This window comes from Puma concolor, chromosome E3 (genome assembly GCF_028749965.1).
Source record: "Puma concolor isolate L17-30 chromosome E3, mPumCon1.1.hap2, whole genome shotgun sequence".
Classification (NCBI taxonomy): domain Eukaryota; kingdom Metazoa; phylum Chordata; class Mammalia; order Carnivora; family Felidae; genus Puma; species Puma concolor.
In genome coordinates this window covers 1,699,323-1,715,021 of record NC_141682.1, presented here as the reverse complement: position 1 = coordinate 1,715,021, position 15,699 = coordinate 1,699,323, and the positions used below count along the sequence as shown (strand labels likewise).

Sequence of the window (15,699 nt, the reverse complement as noted above, 5' to 3'; positions counted from 1 at the left end):
AACAGGATTTGCTTCCCACGACCCTGTTCTCTGCACAAACGCCTGCCTCATTTCATCACGGACACAAGCGGAGGACAGGGTTCGCTTTGCACAACAGTTTTCTCTATAGGAAGGAAGCTCCAGGCGTTTGGGCAGCGTCAGAACAGATGCAGCCTGTCCGTCCGTCACCAGCACCATCAGCCTGATTCGGGCCGCCCCCTCCCTCCCCTACGTCAGCCGAGACTCCCAGCCGGGTGCCCCTTTCCCACTCACGCCCCCCCAAACCCTGCGTTCACCCCCAAACACAGGGATCCTTTAAACACACCAGCCAACCTCGTCACTCACGGCTCAAACCCCCCCAAAAAGCTCCCCGAAGCACAGAGAGTGAGATCTGGCTCTTCCCAAGCACGCCGCCACCCCCCCACACCTGTCCGCCACCTCTCCTGCTGACCCCTCGCCCCCAGTGGCCGGCCACACTGGCCCCTTCGCCAGCACCCCCTGTCCCTGCCTCTGAGCACACAGGGCCTCCCAAGTAAGCCAGGGCTGAGGGGCTAAGTGAGCCCCAGGCCACAGAACGGACAGCCCTGGGGACTCCACCAGACCGGCAACGGCTTTGTCGTCTACAGAACCTGCGTCCGTTCGGACTCGACCGCGGCTGGCCACCTACCCCGGCCCCCACTTCCGTTACAGAGAAACACCAGGCTCAGTGAAGGGAAGAAACCCGCCCCACCGTCGGGGCCTCCTGACCGGGACCTGTGGCACCCGGACCCGGCTCCCAGCCCCAACACCCCAGGATGGGGCCGCGCTTTGGGCCCATCTGGCAGATGAAAGCACTGAGGTTCAGCCACCCTCTGACCCTCAGCCAGGCCCTTCCAGAAGCTTCCACAGAGCTGTCCGACGTAGGGGACACCCCTCAGTGCAAACTGTGGAGGCCAAGCACGGGCTCCGGAGACACCTCTGGAGGCTCCCCGGCCCCTTGGGCTTCGGGGGCGGCGGCGGAGGGTGATCCGGTGGACGTGGCCTTCAGGGAGGAGCGGGGAACGGGGCGTCCGTGCTTATGGGCGCTGCCAGGGCACTGGGCCAACACCCCCCGCTGCTCGGGGCTCTGTGTTGCCGGCACAGGACAGGCTCGGGGCTCCCTGACCCCTGTCCCCTGGCCACGCAGCACAGCCTCCTCTCCGAGGCGTGCACTGTGTGCCCAGGGGCCTGGAAAGCCCCCTTCCTAGACACGGTCCTCCGCCTGCCAGGGCCAGTGGGGCCCTCCTCAGGCTGGAGTGGGGGGCAACACACAGCCACCTGCATTTGTGTCTCTGCGGTTATTAAATGAAAGGGAGCTGATGACAAGGAGGCGCCTGAGTTTGATCCTGCTAGAAATAAACCCAGAATCTGCCAGTACACACGAGAGGGCCTCCAGGATGCTGCTCATCCTCCAGGACCCCCACCCACGGGAGGACCCCCACCCCACGGGAGGACCACCACCCATGGGAGGACCCTCACCCCATGGGAGGTCCCCCGCCCACGAGAGGACCCCCCACCCCACAGGAGGACCGCCACACCACGGGAGGACCGCCGCCCACGGGAGGACCCCTGCCCACGGGAGGACCGCCGCCCCGTCCGAGGACCCCCACTGCATGGGAGGACCCCTGCCTGCGGGAGGACCCCCACCCCACAGAGGACCACCGCCCACAGGAGGACCCCCACCCATGGGAAGACTGCCACCCATGGTTTGACTGCCACCCCGTGGGAGGACCCCCACCCCACGGGAGGATCACCGCCCACGGGAGGACCCCCACCCCATGGAAGGACCCCCCCCGCGAGAGGACCTCCACACACAGGAGGACCCCTACCTGCAAAAGGACTCCCATCCCACAGAAGGACCCCCACCCCGTGGGAGGACTACCACCCCACGGGAGGACCCCCACCCCACGGGAGGACTGCCACCTCGTGGGAGGACCTCCACCCCGTGGGAGGACCCTCGCCCATGGGAGGACCCCCACCCCATGGGAGGACCCCCCCCACGAGAGGACCCCCACCCCACAGAGGACCGCCGCCCACAGGAGGACCCCCACCCACAGGAGGACTGCCACCCATGGTTGGACCGCCACCCTGTGGGAGGACCACCACCCCAAGGGAGGACCACCACCCCGTGGGAGGACCCCCCCCGCGAGAGGACCCCCACACACAGGAGGACCCCCACCCGCAAAAGGACTCCCATCCCACGGGAGGACCCCCCACCCCACGGGAGGACCACCGCCTGCGAGGACCCCCACCCCACGGGAGGACCCCCACCCCACGGGAGGACCACCGCCCACGGGAGGACTCCCATCCCACGGGAGGACTCCCACCGGACCCAGCAGGCCCCGTGCACATCCCCTGGGCGGGCACGGACCACCTGCCACCCGTGCCCGCCTGCAATGCCGTGGACGGCTGTCAGCCACCAGGGCTTCGTGAACACCCTTCCACACACAGCCCCTGGAGGGGCAGATGGCAGAGACGTGAGCTTCTGGGGGGGCCTCAAGGGGGGCAGGCAGGGGCAGGGCGTGGCTCACGGGTCAGGCTGCTGTGCGCACACCCTCCCCCCCACACCCAGGCTGCGGGCAGGGCTTCGGGGGCCCTGTCTGTGAGGCAAGGAAGCTCTGCTCCCTCCAGGGCGGAGCAGGAGGTGGGGTGCAGGCCATGAACACAGGAGCAGGACCGCGCCTGGATGCTCCCGCCAGCTCTGACGCTGGCTTGCCACACTATCTGGGCCTCAGTCTCCCCATCTGTTAAATGGAGGGGTTGAACCAGAGGCCCTGTGGACTGCAACGGACGCCTACTGATGGCCGGCAGCCAAACAGTCCTCAGGCTACGCCCCCCACCCTCTTCGTCCTTCGCATGGACGCCCAGACCGGACTCTCTCTACACCCCAACCTGGTCTGGGGATGCTGAGGCATTACAGATGCAGAGGCCAACCCCTGAGTCTGTGGGAGGCTGTCCCCAGGCCACAAGGGGGGGTCCTACCCTTAATGCCCGGCTGCCTGTCGAAGCCCATCTCCCAGCCCTGCCCACCGCTCCCCCCAAGAAGCCTCTGAGCCCAGACGCCCGCCCCTTCCTTCTGGATCATCCAAACACTGCCCACCCTTTAAGGACTGGCCCGACCCCTCCTCTGGGAGCCCCCCGACCTGGGGCAGAACAGCCCCCCAAGGAGGAGCTGGGGGCCAGCTCCTGGAGGAGGAAAACCCTGAAGGCAGGATTGGCTATAAATCCTGAGAAACTAAGACTCATTGTCAGGCAGGAAGGGAGGCGACCGGACAGGGCTGAGTCAGAGACAGCACCACGGAACAGCCCCAGGGTCACGGGGGCCGCCAATGAAAGGCCTGAGTGTGGCCTTGGTCCCAGTGCTCAGATGCTGGGCCAGCCTCTGTGACTCAGTCTCCCCACTGCTCCTTATCCCCCAGAGCAGGGAGCCAAGGTTTGGCCTGTTTTTGACCCTAAGAAGACTGTCAACCCTCCTGGGCCCCTGCTGCCCTGGGCCTCCGTTCTTGCTTTGCCTCCAAGCCTGAGGCCAGCCTGGAGAAGGCAAGCACCTGTTTCCAGCTCCCAGGAGGCTCCAGCTGTGCTCCACCACCCCACGTGATCTTTGGCTGTGGTTCTGTTTCTCGTCCGTGCCCCCACCCCCTGGACATAAGCTCCACCAATGCCAGAGCCTCATCGCAATCTTGTCCCAAGGCTCCGGGCAGAGCGCGCAGTAGGTCCTCGATATGCTTGCTGAATACACCTTCAGGCATTCTTCCAGCTCGAATGGCCAGAGGTCTTGGTTCCTGCCCCCATATGGCCACTGGGTCCCCAGGATGGTCCCTCTAACCCCTCCTCTCCCCCAGGAGAGCTTGACAAAGCCGGCCAGACTCCGGCGGTAGTGTGGAGGGCGACGGACAGTAAGGCCCAGGGAAAGGAGCCGAGTGCCCACAGCTTCCTGCTCCCCTCCAGGGCCACCGGCTGGTGCAACGTGCATGGGGGTGGGGGTGCACAGGGAACAGGTGCCCCAGCAGCAGACGTGGTGCCTGCCTGGTAGGACTTGAACCAACGCACAGGTACAGGACCCTCTTGCCCCCTCTCTGCCCCCACTCACTGTGCACCCTCAGACAAGCCTGCCCTCAGTCTCCCCAAATGCACAGCAGGTGCTGGGAGGGAGGACAGCACAGTCCCTTCCACATCAGGGCTCCGATCCCCCGCGTGGGTGGCACCATCGGCCACGGACAGAGGCCAGTCGACACCGGAGCCCCTGTTGGAAGCAATCGGAATCCACGACAGACAACAAGATGGGAAGGGCGCTGTGGGGGGGGGGCGCGGCGGGGACCACGGAGATGACAAATGTATCCAATGTCCGTGGCAACGCCACCGTCCGCTCCAGGTTCACGCCCGGAAATTTATGGCCCCGTCACCTGGCCCTGGAGATCTATGTGCTGTCTGTCACTCACAGGCATCCTTCCTCCCTCGCCCTCCCTCCACATGTATCACCCGCCAGCCAGCCACCCACCCGCGGGGCGTCGACAGGGTCTGCCTGTTTGTTTCCTGCCGGGATATGCGAACGCCCCACGTCCAAGCACCTCCACTCACAAATTTCCCTGCTGCTACGGCATCCCCAGAAAAACAGGGTCGTCTGCTCGTGGGCACTGGGCGCCTGAGGAGGAAGGGACAGCTAAGTGGGGGGGTGGGGGCTCTGACCCAGGAGGATTTGAGGAAGAGGGCTTCTGGAGTGTTTAGAAAATCCCACTGAAATCTAGAACGGTACGTGTGTGTGTGTGTGTGTGTGTGCTAGGGACACGCAGATGTGGGACCCAGGCAGACGCCCCCTTTTTACTCCATCTGAGCCACAGAGTCTCGGCCTCACTAATTTTTCTCTCCCAAAACAGGTGATGCCGACAAGGAGGCACCCGGGGTCCAAGGATTCCAATCCCAGAGTCTAAGAGAGCGGCTGGCAGTCTAAGCTCCGGTCCCGGGCTCTGCTGAGAACCCCGGCCGCCTGTGTCTCAGGGGGAGGTACGTGGGGGGTGAGGGAGCGGAGCTTTCCCTGGAGAGGGTCCTCCCATGCGGGGAGGGCATGGCTCCCAACCTGTCTGACCTGGAGGTCATCTGCCCACCGGGAGGCACCTGCACGTGCCCAGGAAGATGAGGGACTAAAGTGCAGGCTGGGGTCCTGGCCCATTTCCAGACCCCTAAATGCAGAAGAAAGGTGGGCATTTCCTCCTGCCAAACCCCACCGTCTGGAGTTTGTGCTTCCAGCTCTGGGTAGTCCTCTTGCGACAAAGTGGGGCACAAACCTGGCGTGGGGCTTATGATTCTGTCCCCCCGAGGCTGTTCAGCTAAAAGCTGAACGCTGCCCAGACCCAGGGCTGGGGAGGAGGCCAGGGGGCCGGCCAGGTGGTCAGAGTCTCTGAGGCTCCGAACAACGTGGCCCCATTTTCCCCTTTCCTCTCAGGGCTGGGCAGAGGCTAGGGGTCTTTCTGGAGACGGCCCCTGTGAAAGGCAGTGGAGAGGTTTGCCGACCGTAAGTCCCTGCACTCTGCACACTTCGAAAGCTCCTGTTCCTGAGGCTCATAGGATCTAAGATCCTGGGAATACTTTCTGCACCGCCTCCAGCCCGATAAAGCAGGCATAAGGTAGACACAGCTGTATCCAAGCAAGGGCTCCATGATGCAAGCGCCCAGAGAAGACGCTCACACCTGAGGCTTTGCCGGGCGGTGCAAACCTGGCTTGGTCTTCCAGGCCCAGAGGAAAGGCCTCCAGGGGCCCCCCAGGGCTAAGCCTTCACCGTGGTGTTTCCTCCGTAAAGTATATATTATCATCATGCCCCCATTTTACAGATGTTACAACTGAGGATCCGGAGGTTATCTGCCCCGAGATCGCGCAGCTGACGCCAGAGGCGGTCGGTCCGTGTCCGAGGAGACCTGCAGGAGAACCCACCCTGGGCTGCAAGCAGGCGACAGGCCTATGTTAAAGGATTCCAAGGGGACTCCTGTCTTTGCAGGCGGATTGGGGCAAGGAGGCTCAGCACCACCCCCCCCCCCAAAAGACACGGCTATGAAAACGGGTCCAAGGTCGGGGGTCCACCAAGTTCAGAGCAAAGGCCCCCACCCCCACGCCAGGGCTTCAACTCCCCGGCCCCTCCCCCGAGTGTGGCCGGACCGTCCCGGAGCAGAACGCGGAGGCGCGCGACGCCGGGCCCGGGAGGGCAGACGGGGCAGGGACGGTGCCGCGGGCACGGACGGGGGGGGGGGGGTCTCAGAGGGTCGGCCGCTGCGAGCAGCGGCTCTGGGGCGCAGGACCCGGCGCGGACCGAGAAGGGGACCGCCGAGGGGAGGGAGGGCTGGGGAAGGGGCGAGGCCACGCAAGCGAGCAGGGGTACGACGGGCAGAGCGAGCGGGGACGGCGGCCGGACCCCGACCCGGACCCCCGCCCCGCCGCGCGCCCGCGCCGCCAAGTTCCTCCAACTTTGCCCGCCGCGCCCCGAGGGCGCACGGGGCCGAAGGCGCAGGGGCAGCGCGCGGGGTCCGGCGGGGTCCCGCGCCCCCCAGGCTGGGCGCGCGCCGTGCTCGGCCTCGGGCTCCGGGGCGCCGCGCTTACCTGCCGCCGGGCCGCGTTCCCGGGCTGCGCCCGCCGCCGCCGCCGCCGCCCTCCAGGCTCTAACTTCGCTCCGAGGATTGAGATTCCTCCCCAGCTTCGCCCATCGATCCGCGCGCGGCCCCGCCCCGCGCTCCCCCCGCCCCGCCCGCGCCCGCCGCGAGTCCGGCTCCGAGCCCGCGCCCGCCCCGCTCCCCTCCCTCCCTCCCGGCCGCCGGGAGGGGGGGCGGGGGACGGGAGAGGCGGGAGGGCTGCTTTCCTCGCCGTCCCCTCCTGCCCTTCCTCCCACATCCAGGTGCGGGTGGGGGCGGGGGGCGGCGCTCGGGTCAGGGGGGCGCGCGGAAGCCGGTGCCTGCCCAGCCACCCGCGACCCCCACCACACGAAGCAAAGCCCAGGTGTTCTCAGGACCCGGGTGGGCCCGTCGGTCCGGCCCTCGTCGAGGAGGCGGACCTGGAGGCACAGAACACGGCGCGGGGGGCGGGGGGCGGAAGGGACAGGTAGGGCCGCCCCCTCTCCTCCCCAGCCCTGGCTCCCCTTCCTTCCCTTACTCACCCCCACCTCTGGGATGACTCCGGGGTTCTCGCACTCTCTTCCCGTTTAGTTTGACCCTCACAACCTGCGTGTGTTTGACCCTCTTCCCGCAGATCACAGGCAGGGAAACTGAGTCAAGAGAAGCACGGACGTTTGCCCCATGCCTCACAGCCCATCCAGAGCAGGGGCCGAGGGCCACTCTCGATCCCCAGGATGGAGCCTCCTGACCCCTGCCGGCTCCTCACTCGAGCCGGGCAGGCCTGGGCATAACCCCTCGATCAGCCAGGTTCCCAGCTCAGGGCCTTGCTCGCGTCCCCACACAGCCTGGTCGGTCCCCACCCCCCCCACACACACACTGCAGGCGCCCGCGCCCCCTCCCCGCTTCCTGTCCCCCGCCTGCCTCTGATTCCCGGCCTCAGTACCCCCGGCACGCTCTCCGCTCCCCGCCAGCAGCTGGGCAATTCACCGAGCATACAAAAGAGTTGACTCAATTCAAAGGCAGCAAATCAAGATAAATCCTATAGTGTGTGGGGACCGGAGAGAGAATGTGAATGAACGTCCACAGCACAAGCAAGTCCTATATGGACTGGCCAGCCCCCAGCCCCGTCCGGACACAGAAGGCTGACCAGGAAGCACAGGGAGGGTTCTGAGCTGCCCTCCCCCTGCCAGGCTGGAATTTAGGAAAATTTAGGAATTCCGTGCTTTGTGGCCCTCTCTTGCCTGTCTGCTGGGGCTCCTTTGAGGGTGCGGTGCAGGGCGAGAGCTGGTGTGCCCCCCACAGTTATCTACAAGTACCGGGCTCAGACACAGACAGCTCCAGGGTCAGGGGTGAGGCACAGGGAAGAAGGCTGTTGGGCCATCTGGGGCATCTGAGCTGTACGTGGCCTTTCTCTGGGGCAGCCCCCTACTCACACCCCTGTCCCAGCCAGTGCAGGCCAAGGTGTATCACCATGTAGGTACTCCAAGCCTCAGATACGCCAGGCCTGGGCAAAGGGGACAGAGAGGATGGTGACAAGTCTCCCCTCGCCTTCAGAAGGCCTCCAGCTGCAGCTTGGAATGGGGCAAGACCGGTCCTCTCTCAGAGGTGACTCTGGTCACTCTTGGTAGGTCCCAGAAAGCCACCTTCCAGCCTCTGGCCTCGCTCTGCCCGGAAAATGCTCAGTAGTGACCGAGATCCCCGTGTGGCTTTTCCTAGGCAACCCCCTGCCAGAGGTGACTGGCTCCCTCCCTTTCTGACTTCCCCCAGACCCTTGCTGGCCGACCACCTCCGCCCTGGAAGGATGGTGTGGATGCACGTCTCCAGCATGCCAGGGACTGTGCTAGGCGCCTGCCCACAGTTAGATCCCGACCTTCTCACGGCTCACCTGTTCCAAGGGATGTGAGCCCATTTCTGCAGCATGTAAGCCGAGGCCAGAGGCCGAAGCATGCCCTGTACCTGCACTGGCCAACCCCGAGGCAGGTATCTGGCCTCCCAGGGTAGGGGCTCTGCCGAGGGGCTCAGAGGTCAACTGCGGGGGGCGGGGTAGAAGTCCTCAAGGGAAGGTCCCCGCAATCGCAATCGGAGGATCTGTGGGCAGGCGCAGGGATCCAAGCACAGAGTTGGGGGGAGCAGGGGATTGAAGACGAGCCGAAGGGCCGGCTTCGGGGTCCTTGTTATCGCGCCCCCCCCCCCCCCAGCAGCCCGAGCAGAGGCTGCGCCTTCCGGCTGCGACCTGTCCTCGAGTCTCGGCTGGGTCGCCCCTCCCCCGTGGCCGCGCCGCTAGGCGGTCTGCGTGTAAGTCATTAAATCTGTTTCAGAGAGACGCCGGCGCCGCCGCGAGGACATCTGTCGGGGACCCAGTGCTGCGATCCACGCCCCCTGCCCCACCCCCAGACCCAGAGCAGGGAAAAGGATGCGACACCTCGCTCAACAGAGCTGTGAGACTGCTTGAGCGCAGCACGCGAGAGCGCTGGAAGGCGTTGGGTCCCCGAGTTAAGGGAGGGGGCGGGGCGGCGGCCAGCCCTGGGGGACAAAGACCCCCAAGCCGCCTGGGAGCTGGGCTCCGCAGATGGGCAGACGGGAAGAAGTATTCCATATTCCCCGCCCCCCGGACCCTCAAATGCACTCCAGCTTGGATGCGAGTGTTGGGAGAAGGTGGGAGGAGGAAACGGAATCCTCCTGGGCCTTCGGGTTGCGTGAAGGCGACGCTGGAAGGGAGGCCACCAGGACATCGCCTCCTCCCTGCACATGCGGTTGTAGCTACACCCCGAAACCCTCTCCGGAGCTCCGCGAGTCCCCTCGGCTCTCCACATCTCCCCAGGGTTGCCGGCGGCGGCCCCTCACTCGGGGTGGCGACCTGCCCGCAGGGGTGGGCGAAGGTGTTGCGCGCTTGTGTGTGTGCGTTGGGAGGAAGAGACGCTGACGGGAGGAAATCCCCGCTCATCCCTGGCAGGCTGGCCCCAGGAACCCCACACCCGTTCAGCGGAGGAGGACTCGCTTGGGGAATGTGCGCCCATCGCGCCAATCTGGCCCCGGCCCCCGGACTGACAGGGCGGCCACAGGCCACACCGTGCAGTTTGGGACGAGAAAAAGTTGGGGGGGGGGGCGACACCCCGAGGCCGGGATGGAAAGAGTGGGGGGAGAGCGGGGAGGGGGGCGTGGAGGGTAGAGCGACAGGATGGGGACGCTGAGAGCTGGGAAGGGAGCCAGTTCGGGGCCTGGGGTCCCGCCCCACCCCGCAGCCAAGCCCAGCTTCGCATTCGCAGCTCCCCGGGCCTGGAAAGGTTCGGGTCACAGGAGCCTATTAATAGCCGCGAACCGAGTCCTTCCCGCGGGCTCGGCATCTACGGGCAGGGCCAGGCGAACGGAGTGTGTGTGTGTGGCGGGGGGGTCCTGCAACACCCCCTCCAGGGCTCCAGAGGCGCAGGGCGCAGCGCTGCTTCCCCATCCTGCCTGCGCGGAGGCTAGGCGCCCTCCGTCTACTCCTTGCCCGCCCTCTACTCTAAGATGGGGCTCCAGGTTGGGGGGGGCAGTCCCCGGGCCAACTTGGGGCGCCCCGGCTACCACCACGCACTCGCAGGCAAGACCACTCCGTCCCCCCCCCTCCCCGTCCCTGCCCAGCCCGCCCTTCGCTCTCACAGCGCTCAGGAAAGTTTCGGGGTCCCCGAGGCGCCTCCTAGCCCGAGGGGTCCGGAGTCCCGGGCCTTCGGGCCGCGGCGTCGGGGAGGGAAGTTTGTCCGGCCGGCGCCCGGCGACCGCTAACTTCGGGTGCGCCCGACTCGGAGCCCTGGGTGTGGGGGGTGCCCCGAAACCGCGGACTCAACGCGCCGCAACCGAAGCCACACGGGCGGGGGGGAGTCGGCCCCGGCGCGGACGCCCCGGACAGGGCGCGGGGGGCCGGAGCGGCCAGGGCGCTGAGAGCCGCGGGGGGACCCCGCGCCCGCCCCCACCGCCGCCGGGGAGAGCCTCCTCCCCGCCTGCCCCAGGGGCGGGGACCCGCCAGCTCCGCGGCTGCGGCAGAGGGGACCCCCGCCCCGCAGCCCCCGCGCAGCTCCCTCCCCCACCGGCCCCCTCCTACCTGGGCCCGTGTGCGGGCCGGGGGCTGGCGCCACCGTCGCGGGCGAGCGGAGCGCGCGCGCCCAGATTCCCGGAGCGCGGCGGCGGCGGCGGCGGCGGCTTCCCCTCCTTCCTCCTCCTCTTCCTCCGCCGGGCTCGCTGGCTCCAGACAGATCTCCTCCCCCTCGCGCCCTGCCCGCCCCTCCCGGAGCCCGCCGGGCTGGGCTCGGCCTGCGACCGGGAGCGGAGCGGAGCCGGCGGGAGCCGGGCTGCGGCGCTCACTGCGTCAAGCGCGGGGCGAGCGCGGGGCGGCGGCGGGGACCGCGCGCTGCGAGCCCGGGGCCGGCCGGGCAGGCGGGGCGGCTCGGGCTCGGGCTCGGGCTCCGGCTCCGGCTCCGGCTCCGGCTCGGGCGCGGTGTCGGCGGCCGCGGCAGCGCCGAGGTTGTAGCACATTCTTTCTGAGCGTGATCGAAGGTTTCCTGTAGGAGCCGGAGCGGGGAGGGCTGGAGGAGGGGCGGGGGACGCGGGCGGGGGCGGCCGGAGGGCGGGCGGCGGCCTGGCTCCGCACGTCGGTGGACGGGGGGTGTCCGGAGGTGGCCTCGGGAGGGGAAGTTGGACCGCGGGGGCGGCGAGGGGAGCCGGGAGGCAGCCTCGCCCGCTCCTCGGGGTCCGCCCCGCGCGCCCCCGCCGCCGCCCCAGGCCACCGTTTGGAGCAGAAGCCCCCGAGGTCTAGGAGACGAGACTTTGGGAGGCGACGGGAGGTGGGCACCTGAGGCGGGGGTGTGCACGCGCGTGCGGACACGGCCGTGTGCACACACACCCGCGAGCCGCGTGAAAGTTGACCTGAAGTCAGACCCTGTGTGGGCGCGCGCGTCCGCGAGTGCAAATGCACAGCCCTCAGGGGCGCGCGTATCCGGGGACGAGGAGGGCTCGGCACGTGGGGGGCGGGGGTGAGGGGGTGGTCCGGCCCTCGGGCACTCGCCCTCCCCCAGATCGTTGACACCCCCACCCCTACCCCGCCCCTTGCTCGCCACCCCTTTCGGCTGCGGAGAGGGTGGGGGCGTGGGATCAGCCAGGCCCCTTCCGATTCCCCGAACGTTCCGTTTGGCGGACTCCCCTCCCACCGATCCCCCTTCCCCTTCCTTCGTCTTCCGAATCCCCGGGGATCCGAAATCCCTCGGCCGGCCTCTACACCGGGTTCTAAAGCCGCAGCGCCCTAGACGCCCCGCACCCGCACCCAGCGGCCACACCGCCCGCCGGCGGCTCCCACTGCCCACCGCCCCTGCCCCGGCATGCGGCTGGCGCGGTGGGTAAAAATCCCAAACCAGGCTCAAGAGCGCCCCCGCCCGGCACGGCCTGCGCGCCGCTTTCCGAGCCGCCGCGTTGGAACTGCGGAGTGGGTGCCCTGGCGGGCGCGGGGCGCGACCCCCGGATCCCGCCCCCCGCGCTGCGCCCCTGCCGCCGGGTCCTGCCCCCGCCAGCGAAGGGAGGCCGAGGCGGCTGGGTGGGCTGCGCACCTGGGAGCGCGCGCGCCGCAAAGGGGAGGGGGCTGCAGGAGGGCGAGGGAGTTTGCCCTGGGGTGCCCTTCCCTCCCGGAGGAGGCCCCGGGCCGGCGGAAGTGGCGCGTGAGGCTTCGAGCCGCCGAACCGAAGGCTGTCCCGCCCGAGGAAGGGCGCTGCGCTCTGGTCCCCGGTCCGGTCCGGCGGCCTCTCCGCAGCCCATAAACTCCATCCAGCCCGCGGCGCCCAGCGCCCACCCTCCGCGCTCCTCCCAACCCTCCCTCCGCCCTCCCCGCCAAATTTGGTGTCCCTGCAGGCGAGCGGGGAACCGATACACCAAAGGGGGACGGTGGTGGAGGAGATGACACCACCTTTCCCCTGGACTCCTGGGCCAGAGGAGGACGGTCAGGGACGGAGCCGCTGTCTGGGACTGTGTCGTCCTTGAGTCCGTGCGCAGGGGCACTCAGACCTTCTGGGGACGGGAGGTGGGGCAGAGGCTGGCCTCGGGGTCTCTCTCGCCCGGGGCCTTAATGCGGGTGCGCTGCCCCTTTGTAGCCTAGGCCGGCCTGCAGCCCCCTTTCCCGTGTCCTCTCTCCCCAGCACGCCAGGGCCTTGAAAGTCCCGGACCTGCTTCCCCAGGGGCAGCCCTCCTGCGGGACTTTGAGGCCTTTGCTGCGTTTCACCCCTAACTCCCTCCCCAACTCCCGGAGATGCTGAAGCATGCCCTCGTTTTTTCTGAGAGGGCAGAGCTGGGCTGCTGCAACCCCCCAACCACCAGAAGTTGCCCAGCTTCCATTGCTGCTGTAGCCAGTTGTAAGGGTGCCCTGCCCCGCATGCCCCCAGATCAAACGCACGCCAGGGCCACACCTCGCCCTCACACATGCGGGCACACCCGCGTGCAATTGTAAAATTCACCTCCACGTGTCAAGCATGTGCTCACTGCCTGCCTCAATGCAGTCCCCGCAGCCACCTTACAAGCGAGTCCCATTAACAGCTCCCATTTGCCGGGAGACCAGGAACTGGGTCAACAAGATTCTTTTGGCTAAAACAAAGCAGCCACCATCTCAAGATTCAGCCCAGTGCTCTTTGGGGTGGAGGCAGGCTGGGCAGCGAGGGCCCTGGGGCTCTGGTGCTACTGGGCTCTGTGCCGGGCCCCGGGTCGCCCTGGGACGCCCCAGCCAAGTCGTGGCCGCTCCTGAATCTTCCACCGTGCTGTGAGCTAGCTCAGGGGGGGCAGGACAGTGTGACTCACCTATGGGTCCCCGTGCCACACGCTGGACCAGCACAGAGGGGGTGACCGAGCACGTTTCCAGAATAAAGGAGGACCCGCCACAGGTCTCTGCACCCCTGTGGTTGACTCTTCTCTCCTCTAAGGATGGCCCGGCTGGAAGTAACTGACCCAGGCTGGTCAGTCAGTCACCTGAGGGTGTGCCTGGATTGGGGGAGGGGCGCAAGTATCTGGAATTCATGTGGATGAGACCCCTCCCCAAACCGACCCTGAAAAATGGTACTCAGAGAAAAACAGTGACAATCTCTTCCCGTGCCCAGAATTTCACAGTAACAACAAACGCCCAGAGAATCTATAAAAGAAGCAACATCCCAGCTGCCAACCCGAGCAAACAGCCAATATCCCCATATATAAAGAGCTCTTACAAATCAAGAAAAATACCCAAGAGGGGAGAAACTGGACAGAGGTTATGACGGACGTGCCCAGGTGACCCCCAGCCGTCCGATGCCATCTCCGGGTATGTTTCTAGGGGGAAGAAACAAGGGACAGATCAGCACACAGTACTTTTGGGTTTTTTTTTACATTTGTGTACAAAAGGGTTATAACAAAATATTTCCTTTGTCCGTGTGTGCCTAGACCAAACTGAACTAAAAAACAACCGGGCCTCCTGTAGGGTAACTGGGGGGCTGGGAGACACAGAGAGGAGGGAGGGAAGGGCTTTATTTTAAGTAGTTATTAATGTATTCTTTCTTGACAGTGAAATCCCCCGTTCTTAAGCGTTTGGTTCTATGAGTTTTTGGCAAGGGTACACATCTGTGAAATCACTCCCCCTATCGAGATATTGAACGTTTCCATCACCCCAGAAAACGAGAGTGGCGTTTCCCTGTGCACTCATTTGAATTTTGTACAATGCGCAAGTACGTTGCCTTTCGCCATAAATGTAAATATGAACGTTGCAAGGAAAAATGGCTTCATATCTGTCATCTCATCTGGTCCCCACAGTGCCAAAGGAGGGCAAATCGTCCCGCCCCGTTTTACGGAGAAGACTGAATGTCGTGAGGAGCTGGCCGAGACTTGACCAAGGAGTCCCCAGAGGGCACGTCAGGACTTGGACACAAGGCTTTTTCCTGAACACCTTTATTGGGGTATAATTTACATACTGTACAATTTACCCATTTACAACGTAGGATTCGACAGGTTGTAAGATAATACATCACGGAGTTGTGCGACCATCGCTACTGTTCATGTTTAGGACATTTCACCCCCAAAGGCACCCCCCTGTCCCCGTGAGCAGTTACTACCCCCTCCCCACCGCCACCCTGGGCAACCGCTAGCCTACTTTCTGTCTCTATGGACCTGACTGTTCCATATCTTTCATACCAATGGAATCATATAACATGTGGCCTTTTGTGACTGGCTTAGTTCACTCAACACTCTAATTTTTGAGATTCTGTATACATTGGAGCACATATCACGATTTCATTCCTTTAATTTTTTTTTTAATTTTTTTTTCAACGTTTATTTATTTTTGGGACAGAGAGAGACAGAGCATGAACGGGGGAGGGGCAGAGAGAGAGGGAGACACAGAATCAGAAACAGGCTCCAGGCTCCGAGCCATCAGCCCAGAGCCCGACGCGGGGCTCGAACTCACGGACCGCGAGATCGTGACCTGGCTGAAGTCGGACGCTTAACCGACTGCGCCACCCAGGCGCCCCTAGTTTGTTTTTTTTTAGAGAGAGAAGGAGAGAGAGAGCAGGAGGGGGCAGATAGGAGAGCAAGAATCCCAAGCAGGCTCCGCACTGTTGGCACAGAGCCCGACGTGGGGCTCGAACTCACCAACCGTGAGATCATGACGGGAGCCGAAATCAAGAGCCGGACTCTTAACCGACTGAGCCACCCAGGCGCCCCTCGATTTCGTTCCTTTTAATTGCCTACGAATACGCCGTTACATGGATAAATCACATTTCGTCGTCCATTTACCAGTGCATGAACATTTGGGGTGTTCCCCCTTCTGTGGCATTAAAGTGTGTTGCTCCAAACGTTCACAAACGGGTTTTTGTGTGAATTTATGTTTGCGTTTCTCCCGGGAACGTACCTACGAGTGCCACCGTTGGACCGTGTGCTATCTGCCTGTGTAACATCTTGGAGAACTCCCAGCTGTTCTCCAAAGTGGAGGCCACTGTGTGTACTCCCATCAGCACGGCACGCAAGTTTCCATATTTCTGCGTCCTCACCAACATTTGTTATTATCTGTCTGATTCTAGCCATCCTGGTGGGCGGGAAGCAGTGCCTCTCCTTGTCTTCATTTGCATTTCCTCAATGGCTA

At 65.0% G+C, this 15,699-nt stretch overlaps 1 protein-coding gene across 1 annotated transcript; it reads right to left on the bottom strand.

The window, feature by feature from the left end:
• Window positions 1–7,729: 7,729 nt before the first annotated feature.
• LOC147572848 (uncharacterized) lies at window positions 7,730–11,139 on the bottom strand. The gene is made up of 3 exons (XM_086692772.1): window positions 10,669–11,139; window positions 9,826–9,866; window positions 7,730–9,429 (listed from the first exon to the last, which is right to left on the bottom strand). Exons 1-3 carry the CDS (start codon window positions 11,097–11,099, stop codon window positions 8,894–8,896), a joined length of 1,008 nt encoding a protein of 335 aa, XP_086548898.1. The 5' UTR covers window positions 11,100–11,139; the 3' UTR covers window positions 7,730–8,893.
• Between the last annotated feature and the right edge of the window lie 4,560 nt (window positions 11,140–15,699).